This window comes from Dromaius novaehollandiae, chromosome 22 (genome assembly GCF_036370855.1).
Source record: "Dromaius novaehollandiae isolate bDroNov1 chromosome 22, bDroNov1.hap1, whole genome shotgun sequence".
NCBI classification, from domain to species: domain Eukaryota; kingdom Metazoa; phylum Chordata; class Aves; order Casuariiformes; family Dromaiidae; genus Dromaius; species Dromaius novaehollandiae.
In genome coordinates this window covers 7,427,317-7,449,729 of record NC_088119.1, presented here as the reverse complement: position 1 = coordinate 7,449,729, position 22,413 = coordinate 7,427,317, and the positions used below count along the sequence as shown (strand labels likewise).

Here is a 22,413-nt window from a genome sequence, read left to right as displayed (position 1 = left end):
GCTGACTACCAGAAAAAACCATAGGCTCAGGGTTGGCATTTTATAACGGCGTTTTGCTGGCTCTCGGTCTCACTGAAGTCGGGCAGAACAACCTGCATCCTTCCCCTCTGCCCCGCTGCAAACGCCCTCTCCGTCCTCTCCACCGCCGTCCTCCGAGGAGCAGCTCGGGGCGACGCTTCCAGCCACCGAGTTTCCCTTCCAGGGTGCCAAAGGGGCAGAGGGGGAAGGAAGCAACAAGCAGCAACTCTTTTCCTGGCTGCAGGCAGTCTCCTAAATTTTGGAGTAGCCTTCAGGGGCATTGCTTGCTGTCAGCAAAGCGCCAGGTACGTGCCAAGGGATTTTGGATGAGTTTGTCCGGTAGCCGCAGCAGGGAGTCACTGGATCGATTTCCCAATGCAGAAATAGCCCATAAATCCGAGATCTCAGATTTTTTCTCCATCGTGACACCCGCTTTGAGCGGGAACGCACGATCCGTCCCAGCATGGTGACTTCGCTTTTTACCATGCTGCATCAATGCATGGGGGCTTCCTCGAACAGCAGTGGTCTCTTTAGCACTGTCCAACCCTCAGCAGAGCGTGGCCTCAATCCAGTTTCCGCCCAGAGGGTACTACTGTGATAAAAAGTGTTTAATCACAAGGTTATTGGTATTACAGCACTCAGGTCCCCAAGGTAAAAACATGTTTATTGGCAGTAAGACACACTACAGTTGGACTCTGTTACGGTCTTAGCTCCTGCAGGAGCTAATCCCCCAGGTTTGGACTCAGCAGAGGATGGGTGGAATTTTGTTTTTTAAATTCTGGGTTTTTTTTTAATAAGAGAAGCCAACTTACTGGAATGGGCTTCTGGCAAGAAAATGTCACTTGGTGCCTTTCTGGTTTTAAATGGGAAAGTTTTATCATTCAAAGTGGCTGAAATGTTTAAATATTTAAACATTTTGTATAGGAAAATTCAGATCTAATTAAAAATTCTAATGTCAAATTTTAAGATAGTACTTGTAAAAACCTAGAAAACATCAAAATTAAATGCTTGGAGTTAGGAAAGTAAAACTGTTGATCCGAACTTGACCTTCCCCGTAGTGTTTCCGTTTGCGAACATGCTCAGTACGTTTGACTTATTGGCCCACGCCAAGACAAGAGACTATTTGCATCTTCGAGAATTTCCACGCAATAAGAAAACTTCTTCCAGCCCACGCTGTGCAACACGAGAAAACTCTTCTCGTCTCCTCCCCCTTTTCCATTAACTTTGTAAGAGGCTGGAGCCCCCGAGCTCTGCTCTTTTCAGAAGAGCCAGGCTGAGCGCTGGCGAAAGGGATGCTTATGAGCAATGCAGTAAGTGCACGACCGACCAAACATTATCTCATCCATGGGGGCAAGCCAGCCCTCCCACACCACATCGCCTCTGCCAGATTCCCCCCCCCCCAGCAGCCTGCTCGCTATCAGCCAGCGCTAATGCTTCCCACTGCACCCCTCTGCGGCAGCTCTCATCTCCTCGCGTCGCTCTCCCCGGATGTCAGCAATATCCTTGGCACGGCGCGCTTGTTTAGGAGAGCTGTTTGGCTTCCGCAGCCATCGTCTTTGTCACCAAATTTGACTCGAGCAGTTGCTGAGAGCTCCCCTCCACCCGGCAGCTCCTGCTTGGGAAGAGGAGGGGGCTCCCCATCAGCACTTTGCTGTTAACCCATGTTGGATTTGACCAAAATTTGGTAAGATTTTATGGATCATTTATCATAGCATGTCACAAATTTTTTTTTCCATAGAATTTTGGAAAGATAAAACATCAGAAGTCAAGCCCCTGATCTTTTAAAATGTGGTTTTGGTACCTTTCCTTTGCCTCTGGTTTGCAGGCCTGTAAAATATTTTAACTGCATTTTTCCCAGCATTTCTGTACAACTGTGGAGGCCTAGAGATGCACTTACATAATGCAACACGTATGGGAAAAGGAGAGCCAAGATGCCTCAGCGATAGGAGGATTCCAGGAGCTGGGGACTTGAGGAAAGCATCAAATAGCCTGAACCTTTAAAACATAAAAGCTGACATTGGTGATCTCAAATCTGAAAAGTTCACAGCTATTCAGACAAAATGCAAAAATACTTTGGTACTCAACAGATTTCTTACAGATTTAGCACTAGTGGGTGAACTCACCTTCGGGCATCGCATCCAGGAGAGACCACCCTTGCCTGCAGAGCAGACGAGGCAGGAATTGCAACTGAAGATCTCTCTAGACTTGGGGCATCCAAACCAGCTCACACTGGTGTGGATTCTCTAGTGTCTAGTAAGGCTGGGGCGCCCAGCCTAGCTTTTCCCTCCCTAGGAACATGAGAAGGGTCTCTCCCCGTTTTCATCAGGCTCAGAGGAAGCTGGTATCTCTGAGGGCTCAGCTACCCTGAGATAACATGCCATCACCTGACTCCTTCCCGGGGCCATTGGGAGAGCCTCCACCCTCCCATACAATGGCATTTATCGCAAGGTTGTTCCTGCCCCTCCCTCTGTCTACACCTTCAGGGATCCCGGCAGCGAGGCTTTGATACCCCAACTGGGTTGGAAAGCACCCAGCTCGCTCAGCCGCCACAAGTGCAGCGAGCCAAGCACGAGCTCAGCGTGGTGGCCCCATCCAAGGTGTGTCCTGCCCACCCGGAGGAGCCGCAGCAGCCCCAGCTCTGCCGAGACAAACCAAAACCCACAGGAAGGAAAAGGAACAGGCTGGTGATCGCGTCTGCTTCCCCCAAAGTGCATGGAGCTGGCGAAAACCACTGTTTGCTCTGCATGTCCCTGAAATGAGGTGCTCTCCCTTCGTGTGCCAGCTACCCCTTCCCCATCCTCGTTCGCTATTAGCTTCCTGGCACACACGAGGATATTATTCTCGGCAGGATTTGCCCCCTGCTTCTCTTCCACCTGCATAAAACGGGCATAATAACACCCTACCTTACACGGTTTTTGAAAGCTTCAATTAAACAAACTGCTCTGAGATTTGTGTAAGAGGAAAATTAAATCAACATCCTATTGTAAAGCTGGAGTTACTGCATGCATATTTCTGTAAGTATATTCATGTCTCTGTGTGAACGTGTGTAAATACATACCGACCTTCATTACAAGGCTTGTCTTGGTAGGGAAGAAATCACTTGAAGTTAAGGAAAAGCCGGATTTAGTTTTCCATATAACCTTGATCGACCTCTTTGCATCCATCCTTGGCACTGAATGTGGAAAAAACATGTGTGACTATGTAATTAAAAGCTGTAAGGTGGTGTATCTGCATAACGCCGAGTGCCAGGCCCTATGGATGAAGCAGTGAGGGGAGATCGGCCAATTTTCTCTCTAAAAGAGGTGAGCCACATGCAGAGCCCCCGGTGAAGGGTGGTGGGACACCTCTCCACTTACAGCTGTACGGCAGAGCCCTGGCATGCCCCGTGCACGTCACAGAGACATGAGCCTGGTCGCTACGATCCAGGCAAGTACGGACTGCGAACGGCAACTTCTCACTTCAGCTGCAGTTGATGAAAAGTTTTACAGCACAGGATTGTGGTGGCAACACCCCAAAACCCTCAAGCACAATGAAAATGCAAGAGCTCCATGAGTCCTTTAGACTACAAAACCTTAAGAACCTGAATACAGAGGTCGGTCTAGCTCTCCCGCCCTAAAATCAAACTGCTGCTCAATGCTCTGCATTGGCGCTTGCAGTGAAGGCTCTTTGGGGCTACTCTGCGCAGGGGAGGTTGGGTTAGGGCAGCAGGGTCCCAGTCTCACCAGGACGTTCTTGCTCCCTGGAGACAGCCATGTACCGACAGGCTGGGAGCTCCAGGCAGGTGCTGGCATGTTAGTGTTTGCCATCAATGCTTTCCAACCACAGCCAGTTCCCACTGATCCAACTGTTGCCACATGCGAGTGAGAGTCAAAGACGGCATTTTAAAGAGTAAAAGCCTTCACTGGAAGGACACTTTCTGTTACATCAACACAGCTTTCTGGCAGGAGGCAAAGGGGAAGGCGCACATGGCTAAGTTGCTCTTGCTCTTCCCTGCCTGCGTACCAGCCAAGTTGCCAGGTCTGGCTTGCTCTCTCCATAGCAAATGTAGCTGTATCCCACTTAGTCCAAATTAACCCTCACTGTTGCCTATACAGGTAATTTCCTGCACTGTGTCCCACTTTCTCTGCAATACAAATTCCCATCCAGCAAGGCATTTAAGCACAGGAACTTACTGCCTTCAGCAAGAGTTAAGCACTGACTCCAGAGCTTTGCTGATTAAGCACAGAGTTGACAATTCCTTTTCCTCTAGAGCACCTCACTTTGAAGGAGACTTCTCTAAAAAGTTCCTCCCTCCTGCCCACTTTTCTAATCATCTCTATCATGCCCTGAAGGCGTAGGACAATGCTGCTAGAGTCAGAGTGCTATGGACAACCATACAAAGAGATATGTGCCAAGCACACACCTCTGTCCAGGGAGATGAATAGCTATAATAGCAAAAGTGGTCCTGGGCATTCAAGACCTTCTCCTAATTCCTGATCGTGCGTCTTCTATGCTGGACTAACTTCCCCCAATATGGCAAACCAAAAGTGGTGGCATTGCTCTGATTGACAAAGCAGGTCCAAGTGACCAATTAGGAGAAAAAGAAGAGACCTCCTCCCATCCCTGCATGATCCAGTTTCTTTCCACCGCCCTTTACAAAGCTGGAGGGACACTCCCTGAATCCCTGAACGAGGTGATCCCTGCTCTCTCACCCTTCTCAGCAGCCTCACTTCTCCTAGGCATTAAAATCTGTGCATCTTCTGTTTGTGCTTAAGGAAAACAGTTAAGTTCAGTTTGGGTCTGTGATTCCTGGAGGGAATCAAGCCTGGGACTAGCCAGGGGCTCATCCCAATGCTAAGACAAAAGAAAAATCTTTTAGCTTTGGTTAAGAAGGACAAGCAAGGCAGAGAGCAGCAGGCATGTTTACATACAGGTTCTTTCTGCTCACTCCTCTGTTTTATTTAAAAAAATCAAATCTTGATTATCCTGGAGCTCTACAACTAACTAGAGACCTGGAAATGATAGTGACATACCCCGAGAAGGTGGATCTCAAGTGTTTGGGAGAGAAGACGATTGTGCCTGGTCTCAATAGAAGCTTTTAATGACTAATGTTCTAACAGTAAAAGTCATTAAGGATGATTGCTGTTTCCCACATTCCTGTGCTATCAGAAAGGTCCTGAGAAAGCTCCAAATTTCACTGGAATTTCAGATTTACTGTTTATTTGGAAGTGAGGGTATCAAGAATATTCCCAGCCTTCTGTTCTCTCTACCTCCCCTGGGCCCTTCTGCCTCTGGATTTCTAGCTCATCTGTAAAAACAGGATGCTGCAAGAGAAACAATATACCTAGGGATGCAAAGGTTCTTCTGCCAGTCACTGGGGCCCTAAGCATCATGACTGGATTGAAAGCCTTTCTTAAGGCTTGTTTCTGGCTCACCCCAAGTCACAGGCTTGATGCCACAATCCCTACATGAAAGGCTTATGCAAAGGGTCAGAATAGGTGATGATAGAGTTCCCTTCCAGCCAAAACAATCTATGAACCTCCAAGGAAATCCACCATCCTCTGGCAAGAGCCAGGACCAGGCTTTCTGAAGTGTAACAATGTCTGGCTCCAGAATCACAGGGGCAGTGCCTCGGAAGAGCTATGAAATCATCTCTTCTGCTTGGGAGGTTTGACAAGCTACGTTGGCAATGCTGTCAGCTACAGACCACAAGGCTGGAGCACTGGGAACAAAACCAGAGCAGATATATTCAGAATGGCTTTAAAGCTAACGTGACACTACTAAAGAGGAAAACCAGAAAGGCACTCAGCCTGGCTTTTCAATGCAGTAAAAGTGAATTCAGAGAACTCCTTTGCACACGCTAGAAAGCCATTGTGCAACCCAGCCTGCTTAGCAGGCCCAAGTTGGGAACAGCAGAAGCTGCTGCAAGTCAGGACCGAGGTACCTGAGCAGAGCTGTGTGGGAGGCAAGGCCTGGAGTAGCAGGAGCGCAGCAGTTTCAGAGAGAACAGAGCTGACAGAGATTGATGAAGGAAGCTCAGACAGCATCTATCTGTAGGAGGCCTGGCTCAATCCAAGGCCATTAACTTGTTGCTCTCTGAACACCACCAACATGACTGGAAACAAAAGCATGTCTGCCCAGCATGGTTCATTTTGAGCGACTGCTTAAATACTTCAGCAGAAGAAGAATGAAGAGCATTAAGAAGGGCACTGAGCCACATCAATGGCTGCAGGCTCACAGGGCTGCAAGTTTTTGCATGAAGCCCAGGTTAAAACGAGACAGACAACTGGGATGTAGCCTTCAAAGTAGTAACAAATAAATTACTAGTCTTCATTTTCTCCCATTCAGGAGTTTAAACTTAAAGGGGAGTCCATCAACTTTAAATAAATCATGTTTATAATTAAAAATGTGTTTTCCTGTGTTGCTTACAAAACCTTGGATGATTAATAAGGCACTTTTCAAATCACTGTAATTCACACTAATTATGGTGCTTGTTTACCCCAGCCAATAATTTTTCTTCCAAGGAGATAAAGATATCCCAGAAGGGAAGCTTCCTCCAGAGATGAAGAGGGAAAGGACCCCAGGGAACTGCCTCAGGTACCAGTAACATATGGGAGGTCTTTCACTGAAAGCAACAGAGCTGGTTACATGAATCATGTCATGTTAAATGCTCACAGAGCTTCTTTGCTAAGCCTGACTTTTTGCCTGGGTAAGATGGATGAGGAGACATGAGGTTGCTCAGCTCCCAGAGGCCTCAAGCTGTGGTTTGCCTAGACTTTGCTTGAGGTACCAGCCTCGCCAAGGGGCCAGACTTTGTAGGTCTAGCATGAAAACATAGCAACAGCTGCACAGTCTCTGGTTTGAGGCAGACTTGTGTCCACCAGAAGCCAAATGTATTAGGGGCAAGTGGGAGGGACTGAAAGGACCCTCCTTGACTTTTTCTCCTGCTTCCCCTGTCTCCAGTACTACGGTTCCCTGCAGCTTCTCAAGCCCACAAGCTGAGCGGCGGGAATTGGAGAACCAAGACACGCTCTCCTCCTGGGTGCAGGCTCATCTACACTCTGCTCCCTAATGAAGATGCACCAAGGGCAGGTCAGCAGCGAGATATGATTTTTGAGTTGTCTTTACAGAAAAGGAGAGAAAATGTAGAAGCAGAAAAGGTCACAAAGTATCTGGGAAGGAAAACTCTCTCTCTACTACATTTCTGCTTTCCAAAAACAGCTGCTTCAAGCCCTATCTCCTCCTATACCATTTGCAGACACTCAAAGATCTCTCGACCCTTCAGAAAAAGGCTGGAAGCCAAAAAATTGAACAAGAATTCTCTTCCCAGTTGTTTGATTCCAATATTATTAAAAAACCCTAGATTTAAAAACAGCAATGGCACCTCTCCATCCCTGCCACAGCACTGCAGCCTGCCTTTGTGCTGGGTGAATGGATTTGCTGGGTCATCTTTCCACAGGAAGGGCTGAAAGGTCCTGACCCAGAAGCCTTCCGTTAGCAGACACTGATACCTGCAGGGTGACACAGTGATTGTGGAAGTTATGAACCGATCATGCTGCCACATGACACAGCAGAGAGCACTGCTGCGATTACTACGGCCCCTTCCAATGCTCTACAGACCAAGATGCTCCACTCCACTCACCGAAGACTCTTGTAGGCTCTCCCAGTGCAGCAATGACATTTCCTCATCTCTTTATCCTTTCTCCCCCATTTCAAGACAGCAGCTCTTTCATCACCTGGGTGTCCTTCTAGTTGACAGTTATTCTTAGGCAATTGTAAGCCATGAATACAATTGTCCAGCTAACAAAAGATACATGCTCCGTGCAGCATGAACTGCTCTTGAACCAGCAGTGCACACACCATAGGCCGTGCTGCCTCATGAACTAAAACAAGGGAAGAGGCATCAGGCAAGAGCCATGATAATGGAAGAGAAGACAAATTGCAGTTACTTAACAGCATAACAAATTCTTCAGATCAGGGGCCCAGAAGCACACGAGTTTCTGTAGAAGCCTGATTTGTATTAATCCAACCAGCACTGGGAAATGTTACCACAAAATTTATTCTAATACCTGCTGCGCCACACCTTAAAAAAACAAAAGAAAACAAGCTGAGATAAAAGATATTTGCTATCAAAGGTGGGGGAATACCTTCAGAAAGCCACAGTGTTGGCTTCCTCTAAAAAATTAAACATAAGTGGTAGACATTCTTCAGATTCCTTATCAAAGACAGCTGTCTCATCCACTTGAGTTTAGCACACCACAACGGAGTAGCTGTGACCTGGGATCCTGTGACCTGGGGGCTGCAGCCAGCAAGAATGGTTCTGACCTTTCAAGCAGAAAAAGCAGGTAGTAGGTTCGATGCAAGGCCTGGCCCCATGAACTGCTTCTGATTCCCCCACTCCAGGGGTGCCCCAAACCTGGCATCAGCGCCGAAGTTTTGGAAGCTGGATCCTCCCTGATGTGTACAGCACCTGAACTATAGTATGCCAGCTCCTTAGAGGAACATCCCTGTGGACAGTAATGGCAAGGCAGCACCATCTGCTTTCTCTGCAGGTCACCTGCACACCATGAGACATCCACGATAAAGCTAGCACAGAGAAGCTGGCATGCTCTCTGTTCATGCCCTCGTTTGGTGTATTTGAACATCTGGATGTGCACAAGCCTGAGTGACTAGAAGAGAGCTGGATGAAATAAGCGGGCTAAGGGATCCATATTAGGCCTAGCGACCAGTCGCAGAGATGAGCAGATTTACAGGTTGCATGGTTTTTGCTCCCAGTATAAGAGTACATAACACACAGGTGAGGCTGAAGGTATCCTTCTGTTTCATGTGGAAATCCAGAGTAAGAGTGACTTGTTACTCAACTTGCTCAGCTGCTGTAAGACAGTAGATGACCATTTCTTAAGTTATTAAAATCATAAATTATTTAAAAAACCAAGACCGCTAGTAAGACATTAAGTACTGCTTGGTCTTCTCTTAGAACATTCCTCCTTAGCACAGCTCACTTGAAGTGACAGTAGGCATTGTAAAAGGCACTGAGGTCCTGTGTGCGCTGGCCTTCCTATCACCACATCCCACCAGGAGGAGAAACTGCACATGGCCACAGAGAAGCTCCCACCTAAAAAGCATGCCCCTTTTCCTCACAGCTGAGGGGCGGCAGGCTTGCGGTATTTGCACTGGATCCATACTCGATACATTGTCATTTGTTTTCCACGGTTCACTTGCAACCGCCGATCAACCAAATTCTGGATCTTCTCCAGCCCAGCTGTTGTGAAGAGATCATCTAATTCATCTAGAAGCAGAGAGCAGGAAATTAAAGATGCTATAGCTTTCACTTCACTGATACCTACTCACACTGGGGGCTAAATCAAATTGAAAGACCGGCTAGAGGAAACTCACAGTCTCGGTCTGACAGGGAAATGTAAAGATCACACAGGACTTCACTATTGTATTATGGGTGGATTAAGATCACAGTTTATCTAGTTTCCCTTGAGTTTACCTTCTGCCAAGGAAGGAAAGAAGCATTTGGAGGACAACTAGAATTACAGAGACTGGACAAAGAGAAAACAACAGCAGTTCCAGACATGGCTATTGCCTCTAGTAACCAATTAAGGGGGCATATTCTGGCCAGTAGGGACAGATTCCTTCCTTCCCCCTGTCTCCAGAGGGATTTCAGAATCTGTAAGAGCGAAGAACAGGATCAGACCTACGCTTTTAAAATGGCGTCAATAAGATCTGTGCTATACGGGTTTGAGGGGAACTGGATTCATTAAGGTTTAGTTGGAAAAAAATCCTTAAAAAAACACACCCAGCTGAAGCCCAATCAAAGCACTAAGAGCCCTCCAGGCTGCAACACTTCTACAGGCAGGTATTCCTGACCAAGCAAAGAAGTATCCTAGTGTCCCAGCACCCTGGCTCTGGGCAAAGCCAGACCCAGTCCTGCTGAGCAGCAGAGAGCTAGTTCAACTGGCAGCACGTGATTTGTATGGCATTTTTTAGAAAAAGGCTAACAGGTCCCAGCTTGTGCTCTTCTATCAGATGCCTGCCATAGTGAAGCGTTTGCCAGACACGCTTTAAACATTAATATTGTTGTGACAAACAAGCCTCGTGCAGTGGGGAAGGGAATAGTTCATGGTAGTCATGCCATGAACTCTAAAAACTCTAAACTCTAAAACTGACCATGCAAATGGGTCTCAGTCGAACTGACTGGAGGTGCAAGTTGGTGGTAAGTGGAGAGAAATACAACCCCTGCTGAACATGAGGCAGCAACAGCACTGGGAAGGCTGCCTCAACCCTGTGCCAAACCATGCTCTTCCTATTCCCTCCTACGAGAACAGTAAAGCTAAAAGAAGTTCCTTCAAGTGGTGCCCATCTCCCTCCACCCTCCTGAGGCAACAGGATGCAAGGAGAGCTCCTCCAATCCCACCCCTCCCAGTGTAGTAAACACATTGGTCTTTCTTTAAGATGATTCTCCACTAAATGAGGAATGAACCATGCCATATTCCCATCAGTAAGTGACAGGCCCAGCCCCCCATGCAATTGTCAGACACCTAACATTTCATACTGCTCTAGAAAATACAGGCTGGAAAGAGGTAGTGGCAAATATTCAGAGCACGGGGGCAAAAAGAGGTGAGATGAGTCAGATGGATGTTTTTTTAGTTTCCTACCTTGTGTGAAGAAGTAGACTCTGGTGCCATCACCTCTCACATAGAAGTTATCAGACAGACATTGACCTTAGGGCAAGAGGGATTTAAACAGTTACCAGCTATCATTTAAAAATCAACAACTGCTATCCAACTGCATATAAAGACAAGAGGCACTTCTCCTCCCAGCACACGCTGTGATTAAGGGGAATTAAGGAGCTGCCTCCTAAAGAGGGCAGAGACTATTCCACAGAAGTATCATTTATTACTGATCTGGCAAGACTCCCCAGGTGAAGAGAAAATACCTTTCTTAAACCGAAGCTGGGCCAGGTCGTAACGGCCATAATCTCGTAATAAAATCATTCCTCCTGGCTTCAGAAGACGACTCAGTCTGTTAACAATGCACTGCATCCTGAGGAAAGAGCAAACAGCAATATTCAGCAGCCTGCAAAATCATGCTTATTTCCATAGCTTATTAGAATGAATCCAGCTCTCCAAAAAGAAAGCACAAAGTTTTACATGTGTTTAAACCTCTTATGAAAAGCTACTGAAAGCTAGCACTTCTCTGAGGTCTCTCAGACTTAGGTGGATTGATTTTATTTGGCTTTCTTATTTCTGACACTCCCCAGTTCTGCTTTTTTCTACAAGCACAACTTAGCCTTTCACAGCAGGGATTAATTGCTCTCTCTTACTAATTACAAAAATAACTCCACTGGTTTCTATAAAACAAGCAAAAAAGTGAATGTGAAAAAAAATGCTGTGGAATAAACACAGGGGACATAGACACAGGGAAATATTTTCCCAAACTAATTTTCCTTGATATGAAGGGATCTATTTTGAAGCTTTACACATATCTAGCAGAGCCCTGACACATAAATACACACCAAACACTTGGAGTTTACAACTTTTGCATTAGCTCTACTAGCTCTACCGACAAGTATTTCCCCTTTAGTTGTTGCCCACCAATATCCATCAAATGTTTCCTATGTATTTTGTTGCAGACATACATTTTTCATGTAACAAGATCATCTCTCTTCCTTGCTATTGTAGAGTTCATGCTGATAATAATTCAGCTATTAATGGCTAATAGCCTCTCTGCACCACGTATCTAACACAGAATGTGGATCATACCACATAATATTTCCTTATTTATTTAAATAAACTACATGGTACCACATGGCACACACCATTTTACTATCTCGCAAGTGCTGAAACTAAATAATTCATTACATAGCAAGCTACCAGTCTCCTCCTTAACTTAAAGGTCCAAGGACATTATACATAGCAACACTGAGGAGTACAGGGAGGCATTTATTAGTCAGTCTAGTTGCTCTCTTTGGCTTTTTTGCTGCAAGATCTCTCGGCAATAAGCAAATGAAGTAGGGGAGTCTTCTTGATATTCCTATAAGCACTAGGTTGTACATCCAGAAGAGGCACAACTTTCAAAATGCATCAGTCACGCAGGCTGTTTTAGTCCTTGACACTCCAGTGAGATCTGTAAAATTTTTACTGATCTCAGCTGTAGAGATGAACAAACTGAACCACTAGGATTATGGAGACACTGCCAGACATTTTTAGGTCCAACACACAGGTTGACAAAACTTCAATAAATTAATACGAAGCTTTATCCAAACTGAATGAAACAGAAGAAGTTACACAGGATGGCAAGTACTTCTCAGTGGTCATCAGTAAGACTAACAAAGTTTTTACGTTGGCTGTATTGCTTTGAAGTTTCCCTGTTAAAGAATTCCAGTTCCATGTGCATTGTCTTCTGCTATCACAAGGAATTGTTAGAACTTACTTCTCTGGGAGAATCGCTGAAAGGACAAAAATAAGAATAACAATGTCGAGACTCTCTTCTGGCATTGGGAAAGGACTTTGGTCATTGCAGAGGTCATGGACAAATGCAAAGCAGCGTGAAGAATCGTACTCCGCATTGGTCTGTAATTAAGGGGAGAGATGTGAGAGGACACATTAGCAGATCCTGATCTCAGTATTATCTGGACATAGGAGCATTTTAACTTTCATTAATAAAATGGAGTGTCCAAAGGCCTGTTTCAGCCTCACTGGACTAACTGAAGTGTGTAGCACTATTCTAATGTAGAGTGATGTCCCTCAGGGAGGAGGAGTGCACTGTGAAAAATAAGTACACATGGGAGATTTACACAGAGCTTTGAACTCTTTACGTTCAGTTGAACAGCACTGCCAAAAAAGCAAAACTGGGTTGAGGGATTATTGCAATTTTATGGTCAGATTTCCCACTAACGGCGGTTATAAGCAAAGGATTTACACTGTTAAGCTGGAAATCTTTACAAAAGTGAGTGTGTCAGGGCCCCTCTCTATATCCCTGAAATCAATATTCATTTCAATTATAAGCAGACTATGCCCTACACTCCAAACATCAAACCTGGCTGCTCTTGAAATCACATTTAGAGTCCTTGAAGAAGTGGTCTTTTTTCTGCTGCTACTATGGATTGTAGTCAGCATCTACAAACAGTGCTTGTGATAGCTGAGAGGATGAAATGGTATGCTGGATCTGCTGCTCTGTCCCACATCTCATCTCATGAAGCGACTGATTACATTTGATATTCCATACATTCTCAGTTCTGGTCTGACCCGAAATTGGTTAGCAAGATTTGTTGTTTGGCTAAAGCCCAACCTCCTCCTCTACAGACAGTGGTACCCTTCCTCAGCTGTCCGTGCAGAAGCAACCAGACCACGTTCCTAGAACTGCAGTGACACTAAGGCGCACACAAATCAAAAACAACTGCAGTTGCTGTTAAAAAATAGCCTGAATGTTTTCAAGGTTCAGCGGTTACTCAATTAAAAGAGCACTAGATTTAGAGAAGTGCTGCCAGCCACAGGGGAAAGGAAATCTGGTTGACGTGTCTGCTGCCAACATGACATTTTGTGAACTCCTGCTTCCCTCATTCCTACAATCCTTGATGGCTCATTTTCCTGATTTACCAGCACCATGGGTCAGCACGAGGGCTAGCTAAAAACAATAAGCTGCCAACAGAGCTAGACTGGTGGCAGCTATGGAATATTTGTATTAACGTGCAACTGGCACCAAGTACTTACTACCTTCATAAGTCACCGTTGAGTTTACCTGGACAAGATCCACAGCTATTGTAGAAAAATCACAGCAATAAACAAAAAGCCCTGGGTCACTGAAATAAACAAAAGAAACTATCAACATTTGCATAAAGGTGCTCCACAGAAATTAGAGAACTGTCTTGGATACACAGAGCACAGAACTGGAAGCCAGAAATCCTGTGTTTTAATCTCCCTCTGCCAATGATCCGCTGTGTAATATCTTGTGGATCACTTCGCTCCTTTATGCCTCAGTTATTCTCATACACAATTGACTGCTTACAATTCTGTCAGAAGGAGAGACTGGAAGTCTTGTGTGAAAATACTTTGAGAATGAGACATGCAACCGAGCATCATGTTTTACTGGTTGCATTCTAAGACCAAAGATTTCCAAGCTGAAAACTTTGTCATTTCAAGTCACAGATCACAAATGTGTCATTTGCATCTAGCCTCCTCTCTATGAGATTGTCTATACTAAAAACATATGCAACACTTTTCCAACTGTTTTTTCAGAGGTTGTTATATCATGCAAAGAAAAACCTATGGAGAAGTACTTACTTGTTGGTTTGTAAAATTGGGAAAACTGTATTTCCAGCACCACAGCCAACCTACACAGATAGAGTCGTGGGTACATAGTTAAAATCGCTTCTTCAGCATGTTCCATGCAGCTAATTTCAAATCATCTCTCTACAGCCAAGCAACAAAGAACAACTCGTGAGTAACAACGAAGTATAGCAATGAGCATTTGCAAATCTCACTGCAAGATCTGACCATCATCAGCTCTGGGGAGCAGGCGTACATATAATCATTTGTGGGAAACCACTAAGTTACCCCACTTCTAGCAGGAGTCTAACTAACAAGCTATATATTGTTACTCTTCTTGAAAACTGTTATTGCTGGAATCCCAAACATAACAATCAGTATGAGTCACTGAAGCAGGGGCAAAGGTCGTGGGTTAGTTGCATTCACTTCCATACAAAGACAAAGCAATGGAGAAAGAAGTTTGCTTTATTATACCCTGCTATTTCAGACTTTCCTTCACCAGACAGCTCTTCCTCAAGTTACAACTAGGTCTGCAATGATTCTGCCTTGCTGTTCCTTCTATTTGTTCCCGTTTGAAGAGAAGATGGCCCATACAGCTGGGTTTGCGGAATTTGTTGCTGAATGTTTAGGGAATCAGTAAAATTGAAATAGATTGAGCAGAAATCACCAGTGATAACCTTCAGTGACAGAAAGCACTGAAAATACTCACATGAGACACAAAAGCTATGATAACTCAAGAACGTGAAAGCCTGAGGAAGTTTCAAGGACTCGGATCAAGCATAAATCTAAAGAGCACTTTATGCTCACTCTCCTCGGAAGGGCAGAGCTCCCACAGAACACAAAGCATTCGACAAAAACAGAGATATCTACACTGAACAAACTTCAGAGAGGTGGCAGAGCAAAAGCCCATTACCAGCTATGAGAAGTCTGATATTTAGATGTCCTACAGACTTCTGGGACAACCATGATACTTTCCTAGGCAGTAGTCTGAGATTCACCCTGTTATTAGATGAACCACAAGCACCCCAAAACCCAGCACCTTTTTTTTTTTGGGTTTCTTTGTTTTGTTTTACACCACAAAAGGCAAACAAGTCAGGACTAACATTCAAAATGTAAGGGACAAGGGAAAGCTTTCTACAGACAAGTGAAAGAATCAACTTCTTACACAAAAGAATGACTTTTATAAGCTTGTTTCAACATCAGATAGTAATAGTTTGCATTTTAAACTTAGAAACCTCTTATGGTCCTTGTGCTCTGCCAATTCACAGTCTGAACCAACAGAATCCCAATAGATTTAATTCAGTTCTAAGTTGCCCTTTGATTTTGGCATTATACTGACTTACTCAAGTCAATTCATCTCATCCACTTGCTGTTTGTGATGAAATACATTTTTACTTCCATTACCCAGTCACACTAATACTGATAGAAGAGATTGCTTTACTGGAACAGCTTCCCTGAATCCCTCCCATCATATCAAATTCCAGCTAAAAGGAAAGCTCTCTCCTTGCCTATATTAGCTTTTCCTTTGTTATTTAGTTCTGTAAAAGGCTCTGAGACAGGCTTGTTTAGAAACCTGTGTGTGAAGTTCTGTTAAACTATACAACTTGGCAAAGTATGTGATGACCTGCTACATATGAAATAGGATCTTCATGCCCAACAGATTTTACTAGTAACTTTTACATAGCTGGGAGATACGTTACACTTTGTTTTACAGATATTACCTCTAATATACGGTAAGTTGCAGAGGATCCTGGGTAATCTCCATCACTTTGATTCAGCTCACTGTGTTTCTGGGTAGCTGACTCCTCTGAGCAGAACGTGGGCATGCTTTTTATCAGGTTTAACTGATTCTCTGCCCTGGTTTCCAATGAGCAATGTCCATTTTCACAGCTTCCCAGCCCTTCACTGTTGGATTCTTCTTCGTAACTGCATTTGTACCCAGAAACCTCATTTTGACTTGGGTTTCTATTTGGTGCCAGCTCAGGAAATTCAGTGAACAGCCAGTGTCTGTCCTTGAAGAAGCCGTTTTCATGGATTTTATAAAAGTCATCCCAGTACCTGTTAGCATTCACTTCATATTCCTCTGTAAATGCAAACAAAAATGTCACCAGCAGTCAGATCAGAAGGTCCCAGAGTTTAATCAGTTCAGACAGTCAGGGATCAGCACAGACATCTATTCCGCAATCTGCTTTAATAAGTAAGGTTATTGATCCAGAATCACCTTGATTTAGATTGGGCCATCCCCCATGAACACTCAGCCTGCCTCCTCACAGCCACCTTCTTAGGAATAAAAAAGGGGAAAAACAGATGAAGAAACTGTCTGTCTTCCAGTAGGATTTCAAAGTACTTGACAACAGAAACAGCCTCTTTGAAGAAGACTGGAATGAGGAAATCCAGGTTTTACCTCCATCTCTAACTCATTCGATTCACCGGAGCAATTCATTTGAAACCTCGTGACACTAAGTGTCAAGCATTGCAACTTCTAAGGAATTCTGTGACAGGCGCCTGGAGCTGAAGAGCTCCTGTCTGACACACTACCCGTTTTTTTCAAATCGAGAAGCAGAAAAATTAGTCAACTACACATGCATGGCCTAAAGCTCAATTACTACGTGCACAGTTCTCCAAGATTACAGGATAGCATGTTTTATAGAAGTACTGCTACAATCCAGTCTACAGCACTTTGCTTTCCACAGTTTTGTGCAGGTTCAAGTAGCAGGCATTTATGAAATCACGACAAAAGAGAGAAATTAAAGGAAGTGACCACTGTCCTTTAGCAGCAAGCATTATCATTTTCACACCAAGTGGATACATCCCAGTAGCAGGCTGGAAGAACTCTTATGAAGCCATGATCTAATGAAATTAGAGTCATCTGCAGAACTCCTTCCACACAACTTCACAGATTTCAAATCAAGTTCAGTTCAAGAGGACCTATTTTTCCACAGGGAGTTAAGAATCCAATTGGTTTTCTGAATTCTTATCAATGTCATGAGCTTTCTGACCTGGGAAATGAGAGCTAACTATAGCATCCTATGCTTGTAATCAACTGGAGGTATTAACATCCAGGGCCAGAGTTCCCAACTGCATTTCAATAACATGTAATTCCTTAGTCATCTTTGCACAGCACCAAGTTCATTACAGAATGCAAATGATTCTCCTAGAATTAAGGATGACAACTGCACGTGAGAATGGATAGCCTGTCTCCAACATCTACTAAGAGCAGGGTTAAGAGAAAAAGCAGGTATCTTAAAATTGGAGATCAGTATTACCTGAACTACAGATTATCCATTAGTCTTTCTGAGAAGAATACAAGTGTTAGAAGACATCAGAAGGAAGAGAGTAAAAAGGAACCAAGAATGCCTGGAAAAAATATGCAGCCTCAACCAAATATAGAAAAAAACCTGCTTTAACAAAGAGTCAGAAGTCAGTCCTAAGTATATTTTTAGTAAGATCTATCCCTGAAGCACAAAGGGCTATATATAAAAACAAATCTCTTTATCTCAATTACAAGGATTTGCTCCTTTTAAGAAGCCTTGTTCTTAAACACCAAGCCAAAAGAAATTTTAATGTCTGATATTTGACTACAGCAGAAACATTTGTGCCGTGATCTCACCACACCTCAAAGTAAGCAGGATCAAGTCAGTTTGATATTTGCATAAGAGATACTCAAGGAGTGCTAATGTCAGAGGAAGACACTGATTCAGTCCCTGGTGCTGAATCCAGTCCTGAACTGTCACTTCTTCCCTGCTCCAGCAGGGATACATAAGGCTGCTGGGGCTGGAAATGCTCTTTCAGCTAACAAAAATATAAAGTCCTGATTCCTGCTGGTCCCCATAGATCCCATGACAGTCTCTGATACAGGCGCTGTGGCAATTTTCCAACACAGCCATTTTGGACTACCCACAGTTTTGCCACAGTATAACCTCGAACAAGACATTGTGCTCTTCCTGTGTTAAATTACTGTGATATTCTGCTGGATGCTACTGAACAGCTGCTATGCTCCCAGATGTGTGGAAGCTTTATTTAAAGCTCATTCATCTCACAGCCTAGTGTTTTCAAAGCACTGGAATAAAGGATCAGTAACAATATAAATGCAAGAAAGCAAAGGCCAGCTGATAAAGATCATGCAAGAAACACATTTAAAGCTCAAAATGATCATAATAATCTTTTAGTCTGAATTCCTGCACAACTTATGCCAGAAAAGTCACATAATATTTGCTTCAAGATTCTTTTTGTGGCATTAGCTCATGGGAACATTGTCATGGTAGCCAGATTCCTCCAGAGACTTTCTTGATAAGGAGTTCTGACCTTTCTGCTGGTCTTTGTAAGGACACTCCCAAAGTCAAACCCCTACTCACCCTTTCACATTGCAGAAGAAGTGCAAACAAAAATAACTGTTCACAACAGACAGGAACAGAACCAGAGACCCCCTGAATTACATGGAGGCTAATTATGGAGCCTGAAAAGAAAACCAAAAAACTCTTCCACTTCTTCCTCTGTTCCCAGGCAGCAGATACAACTCCTACACAGCACACAGAACTTCTCCCCTTCTTCAGAATACGCTCTGACAGCCCCAGACGTCCACAGAATAATACAGCCATAATGACCAATAGCCTGTCTTTGTTCTCCTGCTTGGACATTTTTGATTCTCAAAATACTAGACCCTTCAGGCACATTTGGCTGGGGTGGCTTCCCTAAGTTTCAGCCATCCCATTGTCTCCACATGCTTCCCATTGAATAGGAGCCATCAAAATTTGACTGGCCTCCATTGTTCAGTCTGGGAAATACATCATGAAGACCTGACAAACTGTTCTAACAGCAAATTTCTCTACAATTTCATAGTTGCATATAGGTTCTCAAAGCGTGACAGACAACATCCTTTAATGTTAACCAGATTTTAAAATGAAGTCAACACAATGGGTATCACAATAGAAACTGCTGGATACTTTCGGGAATCCAAGAAATTAGGAGGGTCGCTCTTTGGTATAATTAAATTTGCTATTGTGAACACAACTGGAAGCTGTGTGGGATGTGTCTGAATAACTCCAGTAGTGTTCAGCATCGCCTTACAGATGACATACTCAACTTAATTTGAACAAAAGGAGCAGATCCATCCTTGAGCTCAGCAGGATATAACAAGATCATCATCGAACAAATCCTTTACCGTACCAGAGAACAGGAAGCCATTTCACCATCTTTGGAGAGACTGGATGGTATCAAACAGGTGTGGAGGAAAGACGCAATATTTACCAACACTAGAGCAACTTCAACCATATTGCTTGGCTATAGAGCTGTGCACCTTTAACTTGAGTCAGATGCAGGTAAGCTTTGCACTATGGATGCATCAATATCCCTTAAGCCAAGTCAGAGGAAAGAAAAAATTCAGAATTCCCCTTTCTGCCTCTCTGATGAGAAATATTCAAATCAGGATCAAGCCATTTTTCTTCGCTTCTGATTTAATCATTACTATGCTGTTTGTTAACTTCGTAAAGATGAACATGGATGCTACTTTATCAGACCTTAAGAGAAAAACTGAGTTTACATTAGGGATAGCACCACAGCATGCAAACAAACAAGAGACTAACAGTTAGAAGTTGAGCTTTAGAGAGCAAAAGAAAGCAGAGAAAATAAAACTAAATGAGGCTCTTGCTCTACACCAAGAGAAGTTTTTTGACAAGAAACACTAACAAGTATTTAAACATACAGAACATGAACAAAGAAGCTCAACCCAAAATGACTCCTCCCAACTAAGATCAATTCTGGTCTAGTAGGATGAGCCTTTGAAGAAGGTGGTGGAAAAGTCAAAAAGAGGTACAGTAAGAGCAGAAAGATTCCTCCTCCTGTATTTTTCAACCTTAAGCACTAGATGATGAATTTTGAATGATCTGGGAGGGGATAGAAGGGAAGGGAGGAATAAATGATGACGCACATGTAGATCTGGCCAGACTGTTCTGCTGTTGTACGTACAAGTCAAGACTTAAGTATTAGAACAGTATCTAAAAGTACCTTGTTTATCTTGTGGCAATAGCTGTGAGCTGTTCTCTTGAACTTTACTTCTGGCATTGGCTTCCTGCTCTTCTGACCATTCCACATTATCCCTGTTGTAAAAAATAAGGTGAACTACTCAGCTGAGAACGGCAGGGCAAAGAGAGAGTGAAGAAAAGAAAAAGGTCTAGACAGCTCACTGAACTGACAGTTGTGGAGCTTTTCCACGATCTCTGTAATTGTAGCTCAGTATCAACATAATGTCTGCCACTGCGTTCTGAGAGAACCGTAAGCTGGAAGGGATCCCAAGAGGCATGTAATCTGTCCCCTCATCCTTTCCCCTATTTGATGCTCAGCCAGTTTTAGAGGAATCATATCATTACTACAAAACCATGAGGACACTCAGCATCAAGAGGCCTCCTTGGAGATGAACGGCCCTTCTTTCATAGTGAAAAGCACTAGTTCCTAAAAGGGTGGCTGCCAGCTAGGAGCTTGCGTGCTTTCACTCAAGCAGGTCATCACACAGTTTGATTTACCTGCCCTAGAAAATTACATTTTCTTTCTCAAGTTAAAAGAAAAAGGGCATCAAGGGTTATTTGGAAGGTAAAGTGTTATCCTAACATTAAATACAATTATGAGAAAAATATGCAGGAAGCTTTAAAGCATTAGGAAGCTGTTAATAATGTAAATGTGCACACAAAGTTGTGTAGTCATTAAAGTGATTCACTTTACCATTTTTTATTAAAACAAGAGAATAAAAAACAGAATACAAGGATCAAGAAGCACTATTCTGGCCCCAGGATAAATTAGTCTTTTGATATTACCTAACAAAAACATAGAGTTAAACATTAAGGCTGTGAAAAATTAGATTACTAGGAGTTAGCTATTTCTGCGGGGAAATACTACTGAGGATACGCTTTTGTAACATACCTTTGATACAGTGTAGTCCCAAAATGAATGACAAGCTTATACATGCACACATTACTTTATTACAAATTAAACATTGCCAGTTCTCAACAGGGTATAGCAGCCAAAGACCAAACTGGACACATTTACATCAAAAATGCAGAACAGCTTCAGTTCCCACTAAATTCCGCTCAAATTTGGGGTGTTTGGAATTTCTTAAAAAAATAAAAAAAGAATAAAAATATTTCCTCCAACCAAAGACTTCCTGTTCCAAGCTAGCACCACCTCACACTGCTGCTATGTCATGTGGTAGCACACGGGTGACGTGTCCTTGGTTCGATTTATACACCAGCTGCTGAGGTACACAGATGAGAAAAGGGGTGGAGGACTGCGAGACAGAATAATTTATTAGCTACAGCAAGGACACCGCTGCTCTGGAGCGAAGCAGCACGTTCTCCTGAAACACCGCAGGGAAGGAGGGCTCCGGGCCGCTTCCCAGCTAGGGAAGGGGGCGGCTCGGGGGGATCAGCGCCGCCGAGCACCGGCCGAGCCGGGCAGGGCCCTACCCTACCTGCGAGCTCGCACGGCACCGCCTGCCGCGCTGGCAGCGGCCCTGCCGGGGGGCCCCGGCCGCCCCACACCCGCGGCGGCCCGTGTCCGCGGCGAGGCCCCGCAGCGGGGCGGGGGTAGGGCCGAGCCGCCACCGCCAGCCCCGTCGCACAGCGCCCCGCCGCAGACCCCCCCGAGCCCCGGCGCGGCAGGACGAGCCTCCAGGACCCCCCCAGCCCCCTCCCGCCGCCGGCACCGGGCGCCGAGCGGCACCAGGCGGCGACGAGGCCGCGGAGCCCCCCTCCCCGGCCGGGGCCTCCCCCCGGCGGGCGGGCGGGGCCTTGGGGGCGGGCGCTGGGGGGGCCCGGGCGGGGAGGCGGCCGCCCTCACCACGCGTTGTGCTGGAAGAGGCGGCCGGGGTCGGTGAGGAAGCGCGTCCCGAACGGCCGCCGCTTCGCCGCCTCGCTGGGCGCCGCCATGACGGGCCGCGTGGAACCGGAAGCGGAAGCGCCGCGCGCCGCCCGACCCGAGAGAGGACTGGGCGGGCGGCGGCGTCACGTGGGGCGGCGGCGGCCGCCGTTACCTTGGGGCCGCCAACGGCCGGGCCCAGCCCGCCGGCGCGGCCCGATCCGGTCCGGTCCGGTGCTACCGGCCGCCCCCGGCGTCAGGAAACGGCCACGACGGCGAGAAAAGCGTTTTGCCC

At 45.1% G+C, this 22,413-nt stretch overlaps 1 protein-coding gene across 1 annotated transcript; it reads right to left on the bottom strand.

Annotated features, from left to right (window-relative positions):
• Positions 1-8,037: 8,037 nt before the first annotated feature.
• METTL2A (methyltransferase 2A, tRNA N3-cytidine) lies at positions 8,038-22,251 on the bottom strand. Its single transcript, XM_026099433.2, has 9 exons — positions 22,101-22,251; positions 20,277-20,368; positions 15,995-16,356; positions 14,289-14,338; positions 13,747-13,807; positions 12,439-12,578; positions 10,943-11,049; positions 10,662-10,727; positions 8,038-9,286 (listed from the first exon to the last, which is right to left on the bottom strand). The coding sequence occupies exons 1-9, from the start codon at positions 22,187-22,189 to the stop codon at positions 9,135-9,137; spliced, it is 1,119 nt and encodes a 372-aa protein (XP_025955218.2). The 5' UTR covers positions 22,190-22,251; the 3' UTR covers positions 8,038-9,134.
• Between the last annotated feature and the right edge of the window lie 162 nt (positions 22,252-22,413).

Coding starts and splice junctions, on each gene's coding strand:
- METTL2A (XM_026099433.2), bottom strand. CDS start 22,189: ATGGCGGCGCCCAGCGAGGCGGCGAAGCGGCGGCCGTTCGGGACGCGC. Junction 14,339..15,994: donor CAACTTACCGTATATTAGAG/GTAATATCTGTA, acceptor CTATCTGTGTAG/GTTGGCTGTGGTGCTGGAAA. Junction 12,579..13,746: donor TAGCTGTGGATCTTGTCCAG/GTAAACTCAACG, acceptor CCTTAATTACAG/ACCAATGCGGAGTACGATTC.